The following is an 18,710-nucleotide window of genomic DNA, read 5'->3' as shown; positions in this document are numbered from 1 at the left end:
AATGACTGAAAACTTCCTAATTTGGTAAAGAAAGCTGACATACAAGTCCAGAAAGCACAGAGAGTCCCAAACAAGGTGAACCCAAAGAGCCTCATACAAGACAAGTCATAATTAAAATGCCAAAGGTTAAAGATAAGAGATAATCTTAAAAGCAATAAGAAAAAGGCAGTCAGTTACCTACAATTGAGTTACCATAAGACTGGCAGCTGATCTGTCAACAAAAGTTTGTAGGCTGGAAGGGACTGGTATAAAAATATTCCAAGTGATGAAAAGCAGGGACTTGCAACCAACATACCTCTATCCAGCAAGGTTATGATTTAGAATCATGGGAGACATAAGGAGCCTCCCAGACAAGAAAAGCTAAAGGAGTTATCACCATGAAACCACTTTTACAAAAATGTTAAAAGGGACTTCCTTAAAAAAGAGAAGGAAAAAAGATTAGCACTGGCCAGTTTGGCTCAGTGGTTGGAACATCATCCTGTGGACCAAAGGGTCTCGGGTTCGATTCCCGGTCAAGGGCACGTACCTTGGTTGCAGCCTTGATCCCCTGCCCTTGGTCGGGGCTCATGTGGGAGGCAACCAATTGATGTGTGCGTGTCTCTCTCCCCCTCTTCCCTCCCCACCGCTCTCTCTAAAAAAAAATCAATGGAGCCCTAGTCAGTTTTGCTCAGTGGTTAGAGCGTTGGCACATGGACTGAAGGGTCCCAGGTTCGATTTTGGCCAAGGACACATACCTCGGTTGCAGGCTCGTCCCCAGTAGGGGTGCATGCGAGAGGCAATCAATCAATGTGTCTCTCTCACATCAATGTCCCTTCTACTCTCTCAGAAAAGCAATGGGAAAAAAATATCCTTGGGTGAGTATTAAAAAGAAAAAAGATTTAAATGAATGATAAAGTGGCAATAACTACATATCTATCAATAATTACTTTAAATGTAAATTGATTAAATGCTCCAATCAAAAGACATAGGGTGGCTGAAGGGGTAAGAAAATAAGACTCATACAACATATGCTAGTCTAGAAGAGATCCACTTTAGATCAAAAGACACACACAGATTGAACGTAAAGGGATGAAAAAAAGATTATTTCATGCAAATGCAAAAAAAAAACAAACAGCTGGGATAGCATTACTTATATCAGAAAAAATAGACTTTAAACAAAAACAAAGGCTATAAAAGAGACAAAGAAGGACATTTCCTATACAAGGGTCACAATATGGAAAGCAATATAAGTGTCTATCCATAGACAATTGGATAAAGAAGACGTAGTACGTATATATATAACAGAATATTACTCAGCCATAAAAAAGAATGAAATCTTACCATTTGTAACAACATGGATGGACCTAGAGGGTGTTATGCTAAGTTAAATAAGCCAGGCAGAGAAAGAAAAACACCATATGATTTCACTTACATGTGGAGTCTAAAGAACAGAATAAATAAATAAACAAAATAGAAACAAACTCATAGATACAGAAAACAAACTACAGTTGCCATATGGGAGGGGGTTAGAGATCTGGGTGAAAACAGGGAAGGGATTAAGAAGTACAAACTGACAGTTACAAATTGTCATAAAGATGTAAAGTACAGCATAGGGAATATAGTCAATAGTATTATAATACCTATGTAAGGTGTCAGGTGGGTACTAGAGTTATCAGGGGGATCATTTTGTAAGCTATGTCTAACCACTATGCTGTCCATCTGTAACTATATAATATTAAATGTCAACTATAACTGAAAAATTTAAAAAATTTTTAAAAGACTATAGCTTCTGAAATTTAGAAATGAACAATAAAAAGGGCTAATTTGTGACAACAAAAACAAAAGAGGAGCAGGAAAGAGAATGAACTTACACAGGTGAATAAAGATAAGACACAATCAGAAGAAAAAGGACTATTGTATGCATGAATCTCTTTTTACATAAATCTAATGGTAACCACATCAAAAAAATCCAGAACTGAGGCACATAACATAAAAAAAGAGAAAATGGCCCTAGCCGGTTTGGTTCAGTGGTTAGAGGGTATGGTCACAGATTGAAGGGTTCTGGGTTTGATTCTGGCCAAGGGTGCGTACCTAGGTTGCAGGCTCAATCCCCGGCCTGGGTTGGGGCACCGGAGGCAACCGAATGATGTGTCTACCGCATCGATGTTTCTCCGCTGCCCCCACCCCGCCCCCGACTCACCCCGCCCCCTCTTTCCCTTCCACTCTCTCTGAAAAGCAATGGAAAAAATATTTTCGGGTAAGGGTTATAAAAAAAATTAAAAATAAAAGAGGAAATGTAGGAAAAGTCATAGGAACAACCAAACTAAAATAGCAGAGAAAGGAAAATAAACAATGAAGATACAGAGCAACCAGAAAACAAAAGATAAAATAGATACAGTAAGTCCTAAATATAAATGGACTGAACTAACCAATCAAAAAGTAAAGAGTAGCAGAATGGATTACAAAGTAAGACCCAACTCTATGTTGCCTTCAGGAAACTCATCTCAGCTACAAAGACAAACACAGACTCAAAGCAAAGGGGTGGAAGACAATACTCTAAGCAAATGGAATCCAGAAAAAAGTTGGTGTAGCCATACTTATATCAGACAAAATGTATTTCAAGAGACAAATGGGCATTTTTTAATGATAAAGGGCACAATTCAGCAAGAATACACAGCACTTATTAATATATGTGCACCCAATCTGTGAGCACAAAAATATATAAAGCAATTACTAACAGACCTAAAGGGAGAAACTAAAAACATACAAACAAACAGAACAATTACATTAGGGGACCTGAATACCCCATTGACAACAATGGAGGAATCATCCACACAGAAAGTAAGAAAATATTGGCCTTAATGACACAATTGACCAAATAGACACAGTTGATATTTATAGAGCTTTCCATCCCAAAATGACAAAACATACATTCTTTTCAAGTGCACTCGGAACACAAAACTAATCTCAAAAAATTTAAAACTGAAATCATACCAAGCATATTTTCTGACCCCAAAGATAAAAAATTGGAAGAAAGCTAGAAAAACCACAAATATGTGGAGATTAAACAACATGCTATTGAACAGCTACTGGGTCAATGAAATACTACTCAGCCATACAAAATGATGAAATATGCTGTTTACGACAACATGGATGAAAGAATATCATGTTAAGCGAAATAAGTCAGATGGAAAAGGACAAGAACCATATGATTTCACTCACATGTGGGATATGTAACAGAAAGCTACAAACAAAATAAATTCATAGATAGAGACAACAATATATGGTGGTTACTAAAGGGAAAGGGGGGTGTAGGGAGAATGAAGAGGGTAAGGAGCATCAAATATATGACGACAAGGCCCTGGCTGGGTATCCCAGTTGGTTAGGGTGTCATCCCAAACACCAAGGCTGTGGGTTCAATTCTCGGTCAGGGCACATACAAGAATCAACCAATGAATGCACAAATAAGTGGAACAACAGATCAATGTTTCTCTCTCTTGCCCCCCTCTCTAAAAAAAAAATCAATAAAAATCAGCTTTTAAAAATACCTTTACAAGTTTGAATAATGAATGGATAATGTGATATTAGAATTACTGTTAATATTTGATATGTAACAATGGTATTATCAGCTGGTTAAAAAAGGGATACATTATTCTTGGAAATACTACTGTACTTATGAATAAAATAATATGTCTAGGGTCTACTTCAAAATAATCTAGGGAAGAATAGGATTGGGAGGGGGAAGGTGGACAAGTAAAACAAGACCAGCCATATATTAGTATTTCTTGAAGCTCAGTGATGGATACATGGGGTTACACTATTTTCTCTGCTTCTGTATTTGCTTAAAGTTTAATAATAAAAAACTTAAAAGATTAGTGATTTAATATTCCACTAAAATTAATCAAGGCAAATAACTGATTTATCTTTGCTACTATTTTTCTAAAGTCTATTTATTATACTATGAACATCATACATTAACACTCTAGCTGGTTTTTTCTTTTTTTTAAAAAAATATATCTTTATTGATTTCAGAGAGAGGAAGGAAGAGGAGGAGAGAGAGATAGAAACATCAATGATGAGAGAGTCATTTATTGGCTGCCTCTAGTACGCCCATTGGGGATCGAGCCCACAACCTGGGAATGTGCCCTGACCAGGAATCGAAGCAGGATCTCCTGGATCATAGGTCGATGCTCAACTGCTGAGCCATGCCAGCCGGTGGGGCGGCTTTTTCTTTTTGATGGTCATTTTCTTCTTCTTTTTCTATAAATAGATAAGTATATAGGAAAAAACAATACTAATGAGGGGAAAAAAATAAAAGAAAATGACCTACAATACTGAGATAACTACTATGTATTACTCAATATTTTGGCACATATTTCATTTTTTTTTTTCTAGGCACATATATACTATATAGTCAACATTAATACATGTACTTAAAACAAAATCATACTATTAATACAGGTTTGTGACCAGCTTTGCTCCTCCACTTCTTCTGATACATTTAAAGAGTATGACTGAGATGTTTATACGATCCTTATACCACTGATGTTCAGTTTGCCCCATAACCTGACATGCACTGTAGACATTTTTTTTCTTCTCTCTGATGGGTGCTTCATTTGAGACTCATTTACCTGCCAGACAGCCAAATTCATATAACAATATTATATCAGAATTTTGCAAACATTCATGCAAAATGTAAAGTACGAGCTAACTGCTTCAAATTAGGCAATCTGATTTTTGTTGGGAGGGGCATTCCAGTTGCCTATCATAAGCCAGATTCTTTTCAGCCCTAGAGGACTTTGAAGGAGATTAATATTGGATTAAGCAGAACAAATGTTATTTATATTATTATACTATTTTTTATATATTATTATGTATATTACATATAAGATACTATTATATAGTATAGACAAATATTTATGTCTCATTTATCGTGCATCATTGTCATGATATAAATTGTCATGCCTCATTTATATGAGGTATTCAAGCCACAGACTTTAAAATCAACAGTTAGCCCTTGGTCCAGATGAGGGACTAAAGCAAAGCAGGGAATGGAAAAAAAAGGATGCATGAAGAGAGACAGTGAAGACTGGGGTTTACTCAAGTTTTTTAAGATAACCCCAGGATCGAGGGGAAGAGTACATACAAGAGTTAACTCTAACAGTCACTAGACAGGAGTGACAGAAAGAGAATACAAAATAGGGAAAGAAGGCTAGTAATAATAGGTAACTAAATATTTGTTGTTTGATATACTAAGAAATATAAACAAGCTCATTTTTATTTATAAAATCTATTTCAAATGTCCATATGAGAGGATTTTTTTCATGCCAAGAAAGCAAATGAAATAGATATTTTAACAAATTATTTACAGCCAAGTAACATAGTAAAACTCCACAATTGTGACTATTTTAAAACAAGGTCTCATGTGTTTAACAGCCACGGTTTACTAAGTACTTACTCTGGTGCCAGACAATGTGCTAAATAATCATTTAACATATATTATGTCATTAATTCTTATAAAATGTATGAGGTTAATATTATCATCTCCCTTTCACATATGTGAAAATTAAGATCTAGAAAGTTTAATTAACCTGTCCAAAGACATGCATCTAGTCCTTGGCAAAGCTGGTATTGGAAACAAAGTCCAATAACAAAGCCTATGATGATAATAATTATGCTCTAATGCCTCCAAAGCCTGTATTAAGCTGAGTAACAATAACATAAATCAATTAGGTATGTGAGGTCACATGATCTGACTCAATAAAGGTGGTTATTTGAAAAATAATTCTATAAATTTTCTCATCCTTAGCACTTTATCACTAAGGCCTATACTTCTTCATATTGAGCTTAGCCATCCAATATTGCATCCCTTTAGAATGCCTTTTCAAAGTGATATGTAGATAATACAGTCTAAGATAATGAATAAGCAGTATAAGACACTGAAGCTGGAATTAGAAAACCTTAGCTCTAGTGTTAATTCAAATATTTACTAGTGTAAGGGTCCTAGGCAAGTCTAACATTTTTCTCTGATTATTCACCTGGCCTAAATAAATAAATAAATAACAGCTAATAAAATCCATTTTGCCTTCTGCAAAGGATGGTTGTGATGATCAAATGAGATGTGACATGAGACACTCTGTAAACTCTAAAACACAAATGGTATTATAATTCATTTAAGAGAACCAGAAAAAGCTATCTCCCAAAATGAAGCACCTATTCTTTTCCCCACCCCAAGACACAATCACATGTTAACATATGAAAGTATGGAGGTAAATGTCGTATCTAACACGGAGAAATGAAGAAATGATGGGAAATTAAGGACAGATGGAAAAGAAGAGTGGCATACTACAGGACATACATATTCTGGGGCCAAGCAGACTGAGTAGCATTAATCTAAAAACCACTTTAATCAAAAATATCCACTTAAGACAGTTGGATTTATGCATTAAGTAATGAGCCCCAACAGCTTTCTCTTATATGATGCTAGCAATTCCTCCGTACTTCATCGCTAACACACTAAAATCTTATAAGAGAGAAAAGATAATTTGATTAATACCTTATTCCAGCCGCTGGCATGAACTGTGGTCTCCAGTGTACATTCCCGATATGTCTGATATGTCACTGGCCTGTAGAAATTTTTTTTAAAAGTCTGTGTCACTAAGTAGGAAAATTCTAAATTTCAAAATGAATAAATATACAGTCACTACTCTAATGTATGAACTTTTTGCAAAACTAACAAAGATTATTCAACATTGTTTTGTATGAGATATGGCTTTTAACATTTGGTATGCATTTTTCTGCAAGCATTCTCTATAGGCTAAGATGCGTGTTACCAGTTTGGGAAAGCAGTTAACATAACAAGTAATAATAATAAATAATAATACATTTTTTATAATTGCTTGAAAGTTATCCAACAGGATTTCTATGTTGTAGATAAACATAAACACTTGGATTAATATGGGATCAAATAATAAAAAATATCTTATTAATAAAATTAAAAGCACAATTTTAATTTTTTTAAAGGCAAAAAAATCTAAAATATTTAAAAATTAAATATTTTTAACATGTCACTGTAAGACTTTTCAAATTGAGGATATAAGAAGTTGGAATAAACAAGGCCAATAAATGGAGCTCTGTTTTTAACTTGGTGTCTTATGACATAAAATCCTGGAAGGCAAAGAGATAAGCCTTTCTTATTACTTCCATGAATGTTCTAGTTATGCCAAAATTAAAATCATTAGGCGATGACAATGCTCACTCAATAATTTACTGAGGGACTTCAAATACTATATTCTAAGTCTTGGTTTCATGTACAAATTAACGGTAACAACAACAATAAAATGCTCAGTAACCAAGTAACATATGAAGGCATCAATAGCTGGATAATAGATTTAGTAGAATGTATCCCCCCTTTTGTGGGCAAATTATTAACATATATGTAAAATGGAGAGAAGTCTAATTTTAAAATCCATCCCAAAGGTATTTTCTGCTCTGACCACTCTAGTCTGTGATCTCTTCAGTCTGTGAATATAGATTGGTAACAGCTACCACTTATTTGGTGGCCTCCTGTTAGGTTTTAATTTTATACATTTCATATTATCATTTTACATATTAGGAAACAGAAGCTCAGAGAAGCTAAGAGACTATCCCAAATCCACATAGCTGGCAAGCAGCAATGTAGGAATTTACACTCAATTAAATATGGCTCTAAAGGCCACACTGCTCCTGTTTTAACTTAGGATTCTGACACATGGCATGATAATGTCTAGATGCTACATGTGACTAATAAGCATTTGAAATGTGGCTAGTGTAGTGATATGCTGAAAGTGTAATACACTTTCACTTTAAACCAGATTTCAAAGACTTAGTATGAAAATAAAGAATGTAAAATATCTCCTTAATAAGTCGTTATATTGCCCTAGCCGGTTTAGATCCGTGGTTAGAGCACTGGCCCTTGGACTGAAGGGTCCTGAGTTCAATTTTGGCCAAGGGCACGTACCTCAGTTGCAGACTCAGTCACTGGCCCCAGTTGGGGCCCATGCAGGAGGCAACCAATTGATGTCTCTCTCTCACATTGATGTTTCTCTCTCTCTTTCTCCCCCTCTTCCACTCTCTGAAAAAGCAATGAAAACAATATCCTCAAGTGAGGATAAAAAAATTTTTTAAAAGTCATTATACTGAGTATATGTTAAAGCTATATTTTGAATATATTAAGTTAAATAAAATATATTTTAAAATCATAATTTAATCTCATTTTTTATGTGGCTGCTAAAATTTTTTAATTACATATATGTGACTTGCATTATATTTATTGGACAATACTGGTCTACATATATTTCAGAATAAAGGTTTTGATGACACAAGTATCATTCTTTTATACAAGTGAAAATAAAATCAATACTACAGTGATGCTGAGATACCAGGGATGACCTTTTAAATAAGATGTTATATAACCAATGTCACCCCAATCAATTTAGTTAAAAAAAAAAAAAAGATGTACATACTACCTTCCTGATATCATATTCCCATCCAGGTAAGCTTAGTGTTTTTTAGAAGTCTTGGACTAAATACTAGGTGTTTGTAAAACCTGAACTTCAGCAGATAACTATACAGTCTACCCACCTATATTCTCCCTGAAGCTTTACTTGTGTTTATCAGCCCCTTTGCTTCCTTTCCTGAACTGTTTGATGCTGCTGCGGGTCACAGTATATCTTATTGGTAGTTTGTCTATCAAGCTAAAATACTTTAGCATCCTTTAGAATGAAAGGATTTGAAACATTATATGTACACACATATATGCACATAAACAATCAGGCAGATTAAAACAGTAAAAGGAAATCTAATACACAGAACAGCGTAGCTAAAAAACCAGCCCTATCTGATGAGCTTCTACTTGAAAACAGCAAGGAAGAAAAAGGGGAGTGGGGAAACCTTTTGAAACAACTTCCCCTACACGAAGAGATAGGGATTAAATTCCCACTTTAACAAAATTGGAAGAGGAGGTGGTATTTTCCACCTTAAAAGACAGTGCCCCCCGACTGGGCGTGGCTCAGCGGTTGAGCATCAACCTAGGATCCAGCCGATCAAGGCTCCATTCCTGTCAGGGCACATGCCCAGGTTGCAGGCTCAATCCCCAGTCCAGGGGTGTGCAGGAGGCAGCTGATCAATGACTCTCTCATCAATGATGTTTCTATCTCTCTCTCCCTCTCTCCTTTCCTCTCTGAAATCAATAAAGATATATTTTTAAAAAACACAAAAAAAAACACAGTGCCATGAACCTGTATGATAATTCTAATTCATCGTCAGACAGTCATTTTAAGGTATTAGTAATAGCACTTAACGACTTTCAAAAGCATATTTATGATAATCACACTTACTTTCTTCAAAATTAGCTAAAATCTACTAGAACATTTCTTCTTGACTGCTAAAACAAGGTATATGTTGGGTTCAATATTCCTTAAAAAATAAAAGACCTCTGCTTTATTACTTGCCATTTGAAAATCACATCAGATATCCTTCAGATTCTGTAAAGAAAACATCTTAACATGTGTCTTAACAATAAAAATACCTATCTTTGAGTAGAAGAAAAATACTGAAAATAAACACAATACTAAAAAAGGGGGGGGAAAGGTTTCTGAAAAAAAATTTATTAAGGGGCCTAACAACCAGAGATACCAATTTCAAAAATAATTATATCAGTACTCAGGGTCTAGGGAAAAATAAATAATCATCAAAGACAAAATATTCTAAAATATCAGTTAGTTTGCAATGAGAAGATATCAATTTTTCTTGTACATTATGAAAAGTACTCTAAAAACAATACTTTTAAAAAAACTATATAATACTGTTCTTCAGAGTGCTTATAATATTCCAGTACAGTTAAAATTGATGGATAAACTGAGATATAGAGTGAAATGATTTACTCAAAGCTACAGTTTGTATCAAAATTACAAACAGGGCTCTGGCCTGGTAGCTCAGTTGTTAGAGCATCATCACAATACACTAAGGTTGCAGGTTATATCTCTGATCAGAGCACAAACAAGAAGCGACCAATGAATACATAAATAAGTGGGACAAGAAATCGATGTTTCTCTCTCTCTTTCTCTCGCTCTCCCCTCCCTAAAAATCAATTAAGAAAAAAATTGGAAACAGTTATTTTACTCCCAGTCCCAATAGCTTTTACAAGTTTTGTTTGTTTTGGCAAACAAAATTTCTTCAAATCTTACATGAAACATTAATATATGATATATATCAAAGCATAGCTGTTCTGGTTTAAGAGCAGTGGAAAGGCCCTAACAAACTCCACCCACCCACCCTATCCTCGCCTCTATGGGGTCCTGAAGACTCCACAGAATACTTTTAAAGTCATTGCCATACATCCAAATTTCCCATTAAGCTTTATTTCCCAACACCCATAATGTTATCTCCCTCCACATTTATTTATTTACTTACTTATTTTAATTCTCACCCAAGGATATTTTTTCCATTAATTTTTAGAGAGAGTGGAAGGGGGGGAGGGAGAGGAAAAGAGAGAGAAACATTTGATGCAAGAGAGACATATCGATTGGCTGCCTCCTGCATGTGCCCTGACCAGGGCTGGGGATCTAACCTGCAACCCACGTATGTGCCCTTGACCGGGAATCGAACCTGTGACCCTTAAGTGCATGGGCCAAAGCTCTAACCACTAAGCCACACTGGCCAGGGCTCCACATTTATTTTTACTTTTCAATTTTATTTTTTTTAAATGTTTTTACTGATTTCAGAGAGAGGATGGGGGAGGGAGAGAGAGAGAGAAACATCAATGATGAGAGTCACTGATTGGCTGCCTCCTACACACCCCCTACTGGGGATCAAGCCCAAAACCTGAGCACGTACCCTGACCAGGAATGGAACCATGACCTCCCAGTTCATAGGTGAACACTCAACCACTGAGCCATGCAGGCTGGCTTCCACAATTATTTTTAAAGTTTCCTATATATAAGGTTAAGAAAATCCAAATGTGGTTTTCATTTCACTGTTTCCTATATATAATCTGAATTTTTACATTTGCTCATGTCACCAGATTATGCAGAAACAAATTTAATTATCCTTAAACCCATATTGCTTCCTTCTAATAAGTGATAATATATAAAATCTGCCTACATGAAAGTAAGGAATTACCTTACTACAACAGTAATTTAGCATCCGAATTTCAGCCTTTTTAGTGAAAAAAGAGTTGTCATCCTGTTTTAGATAGTTGTCAATCTTCATTAAAACAAAGATTTTTTTTTTTCTATATCATACCAGTTCCATAGCGATTCTCAGCAAAAAATTAGGGGAAATGAATTTTTAAGATTTATAATAAATGATTTGGTTCTATTTTAATACACTTACACTATGAGCCTCTTGCCTTTAGCTTTAACAGAACCATAGCTAGGAAAGGAGTTCCCACTGTAAGAATGTAGCAGTAGTTCCATGGGCAGATGTGCAACCCCAAAGTACAGCAACATCTGATATACCTAAAATACAGATGTAATCCTAATCCTGAATTACAGGGCATAAAACCCATTATATTCGTGTTGGCTACTAGAGAATTGTAGCAAAAGTGGTCACGACAAATAAAGTAGCTTGTATTTACAACTCAGTGAAACCATTTGCTGAAACCTGACAGCTCAATGCAAAAATACAAATGGTCAAATCCATGTTGGAACAGTTAAATCACTTCTTTGATGCAAAAGCTGTCACTCAAAACACAAACAGAGATGCTTTGGGAACGCAAGAGAAGAAAGAGTGAAGAAAAGTAAGTGATAGAAGAAGTGATACTGTTCATGTAAAACAAAGTCTTAACTAATCCAGTGCTGTATGAGCAATGCAGAAGACGACTTAGAGAAGCAGGTCTCACTCAGCAATGGTAACTCACTGGCTGAGGAGCATTTGCAATGCCTTATGTAGAGGCTCTTTCAGTTCCTGGGATGCTCTTTCTCCAAGATGAGCCAAGCAGTCTTCTACTGAGCTTTCTGGGTTAGCAGGGCTGAACACTGGAGAAGTGTGCTGGTCAAAGCCTGTGCTGGTAAAGGCTGAAGACAGGGAAAAAGAAAATCTAATTCAATAAATATTATCAAAAGTTGTACTATAAAAGCTGAGGGGATTAAGAAACCTGCTACTGAGAATGAGCTAAGTTATAAGCCACTTAAAAAGGTCAGGTAATCACTACAGGATATTAATCTTTCCTGGAACACATAATTGGATAGATTCTATGTTTACAGATTTTTTTTAAAGGAAAGATTTTCATGGAAAATCTTAGTTTTAAGAGAAGAAAAAGACTAAACTGAAATGTTAAAATGCACAAACTAATTTAGTATATTACTACAGACCAATGTGGTATAAGAATGATAAATGAGAGGCAACTCCTAGATCTATCATCCTTCTCTTAATATTTTGTTTTTAAAGTTTTGTTTTTACCTTTATAAATGTGGCATGTCTTAAACCAGACTCCAATCAGTTTATTCCACCTTAGAGAATGAGTTGTTTTCATTCCCTTTTTAAAGTGAACTTTTCTAATCCCCTAGTCCTGCACATGGGTAAATGTTAAAACTCTGAAGGTTATACAAGCAGACAAATTGCACATGGATGAAGAGTCATAGCCTATTCTCCTCAGCTCAAACCAACAGCCTCTTATCTGCTTCCTAATTCCATGTTATATAGACTAAGCCATTCTCTACAGAAAACCAGGTAGAATTAAAGTTGTTCCAGGGTACAAATAGGATTCAGGGCATAGAATCCCAGTAAAGCAAGCAGCTTGCACCCACTCTCAAGAGTTACCAATAATCTCCATAAAATACTTATTGCATTAATCTAAGGCTTGCTCCTAGAAGGCTGTAAATTTTACTACAGAGTTAAGTATACTATTTCTTTATAAAGTGCTTGCCTCTAAAAAAGATGCAAATGACTGCAAAGTTCACAAATATTTTGTTGTCTCAGTAAGCTTTTATTGTCTGAAAACACCCATTATAATGATCAGTCTTGGTTAATATGAGGGTTCAATGACGCAAGTGCAATTAAGCCTTGTTGCTGTTTTTCTTCTTTTGGCCTTTTGCCCATTTTACTATGTATAAATACTGCCACAGAGGTGGACGAAGGCTTAAAATAGAATTGGAACTTTAGTCAATTAAAAATGTTGGTTGGGTTGTGCAGGAGACAGCTGATCAATGACGCTGCCATTATTTGATGTTTCTCTCTCTCCCCCCTCCCTTCCTTTCTCTGAAATCAATAAAGATATATATATTTTTTAAATGTTCTAAATTTAGATTGTGGGGATGGTTGCACACTATACAACTGAAGTGTACACTTTGGGTAGATTTTATGGTATGTAAAATATATCTCAATAAAGCTATAAAAGAAATCCTTGGACAAGATGTTCAATGCATCTTGATTTATGGAAGACAAAAAAAGAAATAACCCAAATGCTCCCCTCAATAATAAGGGAATGACTGAATAGTCATTCAATACACGGAATTTCATATAGTTAGTACAACGATAACTATTTTAAAAGTTTATGATATAATGTTAAGTAAAAAATACATAGCTATAAAGTTACATCTACATTACTATTACAACTAACTAGAGCATATATACATGCAAAACTGAAAGCAGTGTACTTACATTTTTCCCTTTAATGTTGTTATACTGAATGAAAGTACTTTAACGTGATTGTTGAACCCATCACTTAACATCAGAAAAGGCTACATCTAAATTGTTGGGTACAGTTAGGAAACATTTAGAAACATATTGCCCAGGAAAGAAAAATGAGAGGCCACTAGTTTCACCCTTATAATCTTATACCAATGAAGCTGTGTAATATTGAGAACACTCTACTGCAAAAAATCAAATTAAACCAACAGTAAACCACACCAACAGAATCTTCTAATTAACTAGGAAAATAAGAATAGAGACCTTCAGAAATTTCTTTGTCCAGAGATCTTAGCTCTTCTTCAATTTCAGTTTTAACTTTTAATAAAACTTCTTGATCCAGAGATTGTGAAGCTACATCTTGTTGAATTCCTGAAACCAACAAAAAGGTTACTATTGACAGAGGGAGAGAGAAGCCTTTAGAATATGGGTAATATTTTAACTATTAAGTCAAAAATATAAAATTAAAACTCACTATCAAGGCTAGGGGCTGGGAGATATTTAAAAATGAGAAACGTGAAGCTTGGGTAGGTTATACTACTACTACAGAGAACCTGTGATTAGAACTCAGATCAGTCTGAATACAAAACTATTAATGCAGGCTGTGCCCTCATCTTCTGGTTGGGTGGCTAGGAAGAGAGTATCTCAGAAACATTTTTGACATTACAAAAAAGGAAGCCTGAAAGGTTGTCTAGATCAGTGATAACATATTTTGATACTGACTATCACGGTCCCTTATCTTCATGCAAACTGCAGCCCAAGAGAAAGCCTAGTATCATCAAAAGATTTATATCCTCCAACTTAAGAAAACTATCAATATTCTTATGCAGTAAAAGGAAAAGGAAGGTCTTGGTCTCTAGCACAAAATAGAGAATAAAGGGGAAGAGTATGAAGGAAAAAATTATACCAGATACTTGACTATTCACAAATTTCTCCTGCCTCAGATATTTGGAGAACATCATGTATTCTAAAACAATGAATGCAAATATGACACTCTCCACCCCTCCTATTCAGAATATACTTATAGATGCATTTTCAGTACTTTCCCAGTTGTTCATATCATTGTTTTCTACCACTGACAAGTTTTAGAAAGAGAGGAATTAGCTGTTTATATGTTTTCATTTTTGCAAGCAACGAATTCTGAATTCAAAGATAAGCTTATTAATTTAGGCCAAGAAACTTATTATAGCATCTATAGGTCTTTAAAATACCTCTGAAAAACAAAAGGTTAAACATTTCTGTATGTTAGTTTCTCTGATTAGCTTTCAACTTTTTTTTTCTTTTTTTTTTTAAATATATCTTTATTGATTTCTGAGAGAGGAAAGGAGAGGGAGAGAGAGACACAGAAACATCAATGATGAGAGAGTCATTGATCGAGCCCACAACCCGGGCATGTGCCCTGACCGGGAATCGAACCCCGATCGCCTGGATCCTAGGTCGACGCTCAACTGCTGAGCCACGCCTGGCCAGGCAGCTTTCAACTTTTAAAGCTGACAAAAATAATTATCCTTTAAGCCACATAAAATACTTTCCTTCTGAGCTGAGACTATCCAAAATAAAACTTAGATCCTTAAAAAAAAAAAATTTGTAGAAAATATAAAATTCCTTAGGTATATCTAGTTAAAGTGCAACACAAAGGATTCCCTCAATGTCATGATTAACATATATTTTGCTTAACTAGATATTTCACTTACCTTTTCTGCCTACATAAATACCTTAGATGAAACTACATACATAAAAACTTTTTACAAGATATATCTTTATTGATTTCAGAGAGAGGAAGGGAGGGGGAGAGAGAGAGATAGAAACATCAATGATGAGAGAGCCATTGATCGGCTGCCTCCTGCACGCCCCCAACTGGGGATCGAGGCCACAACCCAGACATGTGCCCTGACCGGGAATCAAACTGTGGTCTCCTGGATCCTAGGTTGATGCTCAACCGCTGAGCCAAGCCCGGCCGGGCCATACATAAAAACTTTGGCACATTATATAAGCTCTCCTCCTGCCACCCAAGATGCCAAAAGGAAAAAAGGCTAAAGGGAAGAAGGTGGAGCCAGCCCCTGCTGTAGTAAAGCAGCAGGTGGCCAAGAAAGTGGTATATCCCATTTGAGAAAAGGCCCAAGAATTTTGCCATTGGACAGGACACCCAGCCCAAAAGGAACCTCACCTGCTTTGCCAAATGGCCCTGCTACACTGGGCCACAGAGGCAAAGGGCTATTCTCTATAAGTGTCGAAAATGCCTCCTGCCATTAACGAATTCACCCAGGCCTTGTACCGCCAAACAAGCTACTCAACGGCTTACGCTGGCCTATAAGTATAGACCAGAGACAAAGAAAGAGAAGCAGCAGAAATTGTTGGTCCAGGCAGAGAAAAAAGCTGCCGGCAAAAGGGATGCCCCCATCAAGAGGCTACCTGTCTTTCGAGCAGGAGTTAACACAGTCACCACACTGGTAGAGAACAAGAAGGCCCAGCTGGTGGTGACTGCACATGACGTGGGTCCCATCAAGCTGGTTGTCCTCATGCCTACTCTGTGCTTTAAGATGAAGGTTCCCTACTGCATTATCAAGGGAAAGGCCAGGCTGGGCATCTAGTCCACAGGAAGACCTGTACCCCCATCGCCTTCACACAGGTTAACTCGGAAGACAAAGGAGCTCTGGCTAAGCTGGTGGGAGCCATTCAGACCAATTACAATGGCAGCTATCATGGGATATGCTGCCACTAGGGAGGCAACATCCTGGGTCCAAAAATGGAAGCTCACACTGCCAAGCTCAAAAAGACCAAGGCTAAAGAACTGGTCACCAAACTCGGCTAAGTGTACACTGTTGAGTTTTCTGTACATAAAAGTAATAAAAACTGGCCAGCCAGCGTGGCTCAGTGGTTGAGCATCGACCTATGATCCAGGACATCGAGGTTCCATTACTGGTCAAGGCATATGCCTGGGTTGCAGGCTCAATCCCCAGTACGGGGTGTGCAGGAGGCAGCTGATCAATGGTTCTCTCATCATTGATGTTTCTCTCTCCCTCTCTCTTCCTCTCTCTGAAATCAATAGACACATTAAAAAAAAAAAGGTAATAAAAATTCTCCAAAAAATTAAAACATTACATAAAAAACATATACAATTTATTATGCAAAATTTGGATACACTGTGTACTAGGAAGAAGGTAATCTTTATAAATTCTCATAAGTATAAAAGTCTATATCTTTACATACAGGCTTTTCCCCCCCAATTTTTTTATTGCGGTTAAATACATATTACATAAAATTTACCATCTTTACCATTTTTAAGTGTATAATTCAGTAATAGTAACTACATTCACAATGTTGTACTACCAGCACCACTACCCATCTCCAGAACTCTTTTATCTTGTAAAACTCAAACTTTATACCCATTAAATACTAACCTTCCATTCTCTCCTCCCCCACCCCCAGCCCCTGCAAACCACTACTCTACTTTCTGTCTCTATAACTTGGAGTGTTTCTAAGTACTTTTTATAAGTACTTATTGTATAAGTCGAATTATACAATATTTGTCTTTTTTTTTTTTTTTTAAATCTTTATTGATTTCAGAGAGAGGAAAGGAGAGGGAGAGAGAGAGATAGAAACATCAATGATGAGGGAGTCATTGATCAAGCCTGCAACCGGGCATGTGCCCTGACGGAGAATCAAACCCTGATCGCCTGGATCCTAGGTCGAAGCTCAACCACTGAGCCACGCCCGGCCAGGCAATATTTGTCTTTTAGAGACTTGCTTACTTTACTTACAGATAGGCTTTTAATAAATCTCAAGTACTATTTATAATTATAGTATGTTTTCCTTTTAGTAGTTTATAGTTTTAGATGGGTCTGCAACTGCATTAATTAAAATACACTAAAGTGACCTCCAGAATACATTGTAACATTATTAAAACAAGGCGCAGACTGGTAAATTAATTTAAGATCAATCTCATTTCTTTCAATAAAATTATCTTTCTCCCTGTGGCTTCCTAGAAGGCAGCTCAGTAAAGTGGAAGATAAGCTTTGAAGTCAAACATTTTAGCTCATCACTACATGTAACTTTGGGCAAGAAAAATAATCTTCTTGAATCTCTCCTCTTACGTAAAATGGGGATATTACACCACAGGAAATGTTGTCAAGGATAATGAGATAAGTCTCATCACATCAAAAATGCTCGACAGATAGTAGCTCCCATTCACCAATTGTTTTGATTCTCCAAAATGTTGTTACTATTGCCCTGGTCAGTTTGGCTCAGTTGTTAGAGCATTGGCCTTCGGACTGAAGGGTCCTGGGTTCAATTGCGGCCAAGGGCATGTACTTGGTTACAGGCTCTTCCCAGGCCCCACTGGGGGTGTGTGCAGTAGGCAACCAATCGATGTGTCTCTCTCACATCGATGTTTCTTTCTCCCTTCCACTCTCTCTCAAAAGCAATGGAAAAAATACCCTCAGGTGAGGATTTTAAAAGAAATGTTATTACTATTGCTCTGGCTGGTGCTGCTCAGTAGTTAGTGTTGGCCTGAGCACTGAAGGGTTGTGGGTTCAATTCTTGGTCAAGGGCATGTACTTGGGTTGCAGATTCAATCCCTGGCCCTGGTTGGGGCGCATGTGGAGGCAACTCATCAATGTGTCTCTCCCACATCGTTTCTCACTTTCTCTTTCCCCATTCCCTTCCACTCTCTCTAAAATCAATGGGGGGGAAAATATCTTCACATGAGGATTAACAAAAATAAAGAAAATGTTGCTATTTGTCAGTAATCTTTCTCCTGTCTCTGTGAACATAATCAGCTCATCATAGATTTCTAATCAATGAGGCTAATACAAAATCTGCTTTCTGTACTCTAAGAGTTGAGATCAGCGGGAACAACCTGACAGTTTCGATAATGTCAAGTGATATAAAATAGGACTGTTATAACACAAACTAGGAGAAATCTTGATGGACAGTTAGTTACTCTTGCTCTTCAATTGTTGCAATAGAAAAGGGCTTAATATCAATTAATCTAAAACAAAAATCTTTTTTTCATAAGCATATATCCAACAAAGTTTAAGGTCAATCTTATGTCTTTCAATGAA

At 36.4% G+C, this 18,710-nt stretch overlaps 1 protein-coding gene and 1 pseudogene across 18 annotated transcripts in view; one reads left to right on the top strand and one right to left on the bottom strand.

Annotated features, from left to right (window-relative positions):
• Positions 1 to 18,710, bottom strand: part of BCL2L13 (BCL2 like 13) — a gene marked incomplete at its 3' end in the record, with an annotated part of 99,867 nt that overhangs the window by 43,336 nt on the left and 37,821 nt on the right. For 13 of the 17 annotated variants that reach the window (XR_013998242.1, XR_013998243.1, XM_081129324.1 and 10 more), the window contains 3 exons: positions 13,912 to 14,019; positions 11,879 to 12,035; positions 6,536 to 6,605 (listed from right to left, as the gene is read on the bottom strand). Coding sequence is in view for 14 of the 17 variants with exons in the window: in XM_081129313.1 (XP_080985439.1) it covers positions 6,536 to 6,605; positions 11,879 to 12,035; positions 13,912 to 14,019 (335 nt within the window). Of the gene's footprint in view, positions 1 to 4,112; positions 4,240 to 6,535; positions 6,606 to 11,878; positions 12,036 to 13,911; positions 14,020 to 18,710 lie in introns of those variants that run through there. The other 4 variants (XM_081129321.1, XM_081129329.1, XM_081129326.1 and 1 more) reach the window with 4 other exon arrangements.
• Positions 15,662 to 16,459, top strand: LOC308553229 (large ribosomal subunit protein eL8 pseudogene; annotated as a pseudogene). Its single transcript has one exon. The product of its transcript is annotated as a large ribosomal subunit protein eL8 pseudogene (transcript).

The sequence above is a fragment of the Miniopterus schreibersii genome (assembly GCF_964146895.1).
Source record: "Miniopterus schreibersii genome assembly, chromosome: 2".
Lineage (NCBI taxonomy): Eukaryota > Metazoa > Chordata > Mammalia > Chiroptera > Miniopteridae > Miniopterus > Miniopterus schreibersii.
This window is presented reverse-complemented; position numbering and strand designations above follow the sequence as displayed.